Source organism: Cornus florida, unplaced genomic scaffold (genome assembly GCF_030987335.1).
Source record: "Cornus florida cultivar Cherokee Brave unplaced genomic scaffold, ASM3098733v1 CherokeeBrave_3.0.0_Hap2_scaffold_130, whole genome shotgun sequence".
NCBI classification, from domain to species: Eukaryota; Viridiplantae; Streptophyta; class Magnoliopsida; order Cornales; family Cornaceae; genus Cornus; species Cornus florida.
The window spans coordinates 16,468-18,991 of record NW_026775617.1 but is presented as its reverse complement, the minus strand read 5'-3'; the positions used below and the strand labels follow the sequence as shown (position 1 = coordinate 18,991).

General features: G+C 38.8%; 1 protein-coding gene across 1 annotated transcript; it reads right to left on the bottom strand.

Moving 5' to 3' along the window:
* Positions 1–226: 226 nt before the first annotated feature.
* Positions 227–2,524, bottom strand: LOC132288608 (cyanidin 3-O-galactoside 2''-O-xylosyltransferase FGGT1-like). The gene has a single exon (XM_059789872.1). The coding sequence runs from the start codon at positions 2,253–2,255 to the stop codon at positions 777–779; it is 1,479 nt and encodes a 492-aa protein (XP_059645855.1). The 5' UTR covers positions 2,256–2,524; the 3' UTR covers positions 227–776.

The following is a 2,524-nucleotide window of genomic DNA, read 5'->3' as shown; positions in this document are numbered from 1 at the left end:
ATTAATGGATATCACAGTGCCAGCATCATAAGGAAAATATATGGCCAAGGATTTGTGTCCTTTGTTTAGTCATTTGACATTACTTGCATGTTTTAATATTATTGTATTCGTCTGGCAAAAGAATTTTAGAGTAGCTATTTAGAGGGGTATTTGCACCAAATTAAAATTGTAAGAGGGTTTTAAACTACGTTGAGACTTTTTTGCACTATATTTATACTATTGAATATTTTTTTTTTTTGCACTTTACCCTTTTATTATTGAATTGTTACACAAATAAAAACTCAGATTTTTAATATAAAATTTTCATTTAGGACGATTTAAAAGTTGTAAGGTTCATTTATTAGAGCCAGAATTTTTGTTGGTAAGACAAATTAACAACTAATGTCAAAACAGGACTTGGACACATGATTTTATATACCTTGTAACCAATCAGTAAAACCAGCATAACCTAAATAACAAAATTCAGTTCCAAAGAAGACTAGCATGCTTCTGTAGATGCTCATCAAATTCTCCCACCCAACCCAAATCTCTTGTTTATTTATTTATTTATTTATTTTACACAAATAAAGGAAAAACGGACTACAAGCCACTACGTACAACTATCAACAAACAGAGCTTCCCTTACACAACTGGGAAGAGTACTCCAATAAGGATTAGAGGTTCTAGCCTGAAGAGCCAACCTCATTGCATTTTCTAGGAAACCAAATCATATAAATATATATATATATATATATATATATATATATATATATATAGTGAAATATCAAACTGACTCATTAATATTCCAAAAGACCATGCAATTTTTGAATAAAACTATCAATATAAGAGCTCTCAAGCCCCTCGCTTAATAAGAAGTCCTTCCATTTTGCATGGTTAGCCATTACCTCCTTCCCTACTTCACCATCAACATTCATTATCAACCTTATTGCCTTGCACACACCCTCCCTAGTAAAATTACCATCCTCTTCACCCTTCTCAACCTCCACTCCAACTTTCAAATCCCCACCCATCAATCTTGCATTGATGATTTGATCACCCACATGTGGTATTAGCACCAACTGGCAATCATTCACCATAGCTTCCGACAACGAACCCGAACCGCAGTGGGTCACAAAGCAGCCCACTGAAGGGTGTCCCAATATCAGCTGTTGCTGAACCCAACCACCATGAACCACTCCTCTCTCTTCAGTCCTCCTCTGAAACCCTTCGGGCAAAGCCGATTCAATCGTTTCAGCCCCCACAGGTGTTTTTAGGGCAGCGAAAAAGGGCATACCTGTTAGCTCCAAACCAACAACCAGTTCTTGAAACTCATCCTTTTTAAGCATACACTCACTTCCAAATGTACAGAAAATGACAGTCTTAGCTTTGAAATTGTCCAGCCACTTTGCCCATTGCTCTTCTAGGGTTGAAGTTGGCTGCTCTGGCACAACTGGCCCAGCTAGTATCACCGGCTTCTTGAACTGCTTTTCAAGGTAATCACTGTAAGGACCTTCAATCTCATTACAACTTTTAAAACAAATGGCATCACATTCAGTGAACGAGGTTAAAAGACGTTGTGTGAAGGACACACCTATACCATACTCTTTTACAGTTGCATTGCTTAGTTCACGAGCTTCGTGGGCACTTACCTTTATAGATGAAAGTGGAAAACCAAGTGGAGGCTCCATTAAATCAGCTGGATTCAAATGTTTGTCACAGAGTCTTCGTGCTGGGCTTAACAAGTAACCAACAGTTGCAGGGCTTATGGTGCAATAATGTATGCACTTTATGCCTAAAGGGCGAGCCAAGGCCGGTAACCAATGAGTAAAATCAAAGAAAACAAAGTCAGGTTTGAGGTCTTCAAGACAAGCTTGAATGATGGGTTTTGTGAGATCCATGGCGGTCATGACTAGAGAATGCAATGGATATGGAACATCTGCGGTGGTTTCAGTGCCGGGAGGGAGGCCGTCAACGTGTGGGACATTGACAGAGATGAAGTTGATGAGGTCTGAGTGGAGATTGAAATGCTCCACCTTGGGCTGTGTATTGTTGGGTATGATGAAAGAGATTTTGTGGCCTCTCTCAGCAAGTTTGTTGGAGATATGAAGATAGGAAGTGAGGTGGCCCATGGCAAACCACGGGTACATAGCTATGTGAAAGGTTTTGTTTTCCATGTATGAATATGTGTGTGTTTGTGTGTGCAGTGATCCTTTTACAAAGGGTACACTCCTTTGCAAGTTACTGTAATTCCAAAAGGAGAAGATCCTGCAATTCATACATCACCGATCACAAAAAGTGGAGATTGCATCATCAAACGATGAAAGTGGATCATTATAGGTGATTTTCAACTGGTCATCCAATCTCCACCCTTAATAAAGTACGACACTCTCATCCTTGCTCCCAACAAAATGGACAAACTATAGCCAAGTGTTGATACTTGGCCAAATCCTCCCCTACATAATAGTACGTCCCATCAATTTTACACAAAAATGGCCAAAAGAATCCCAAAATTACATTGAAATTAATGTTCTTCATTTACAGAATA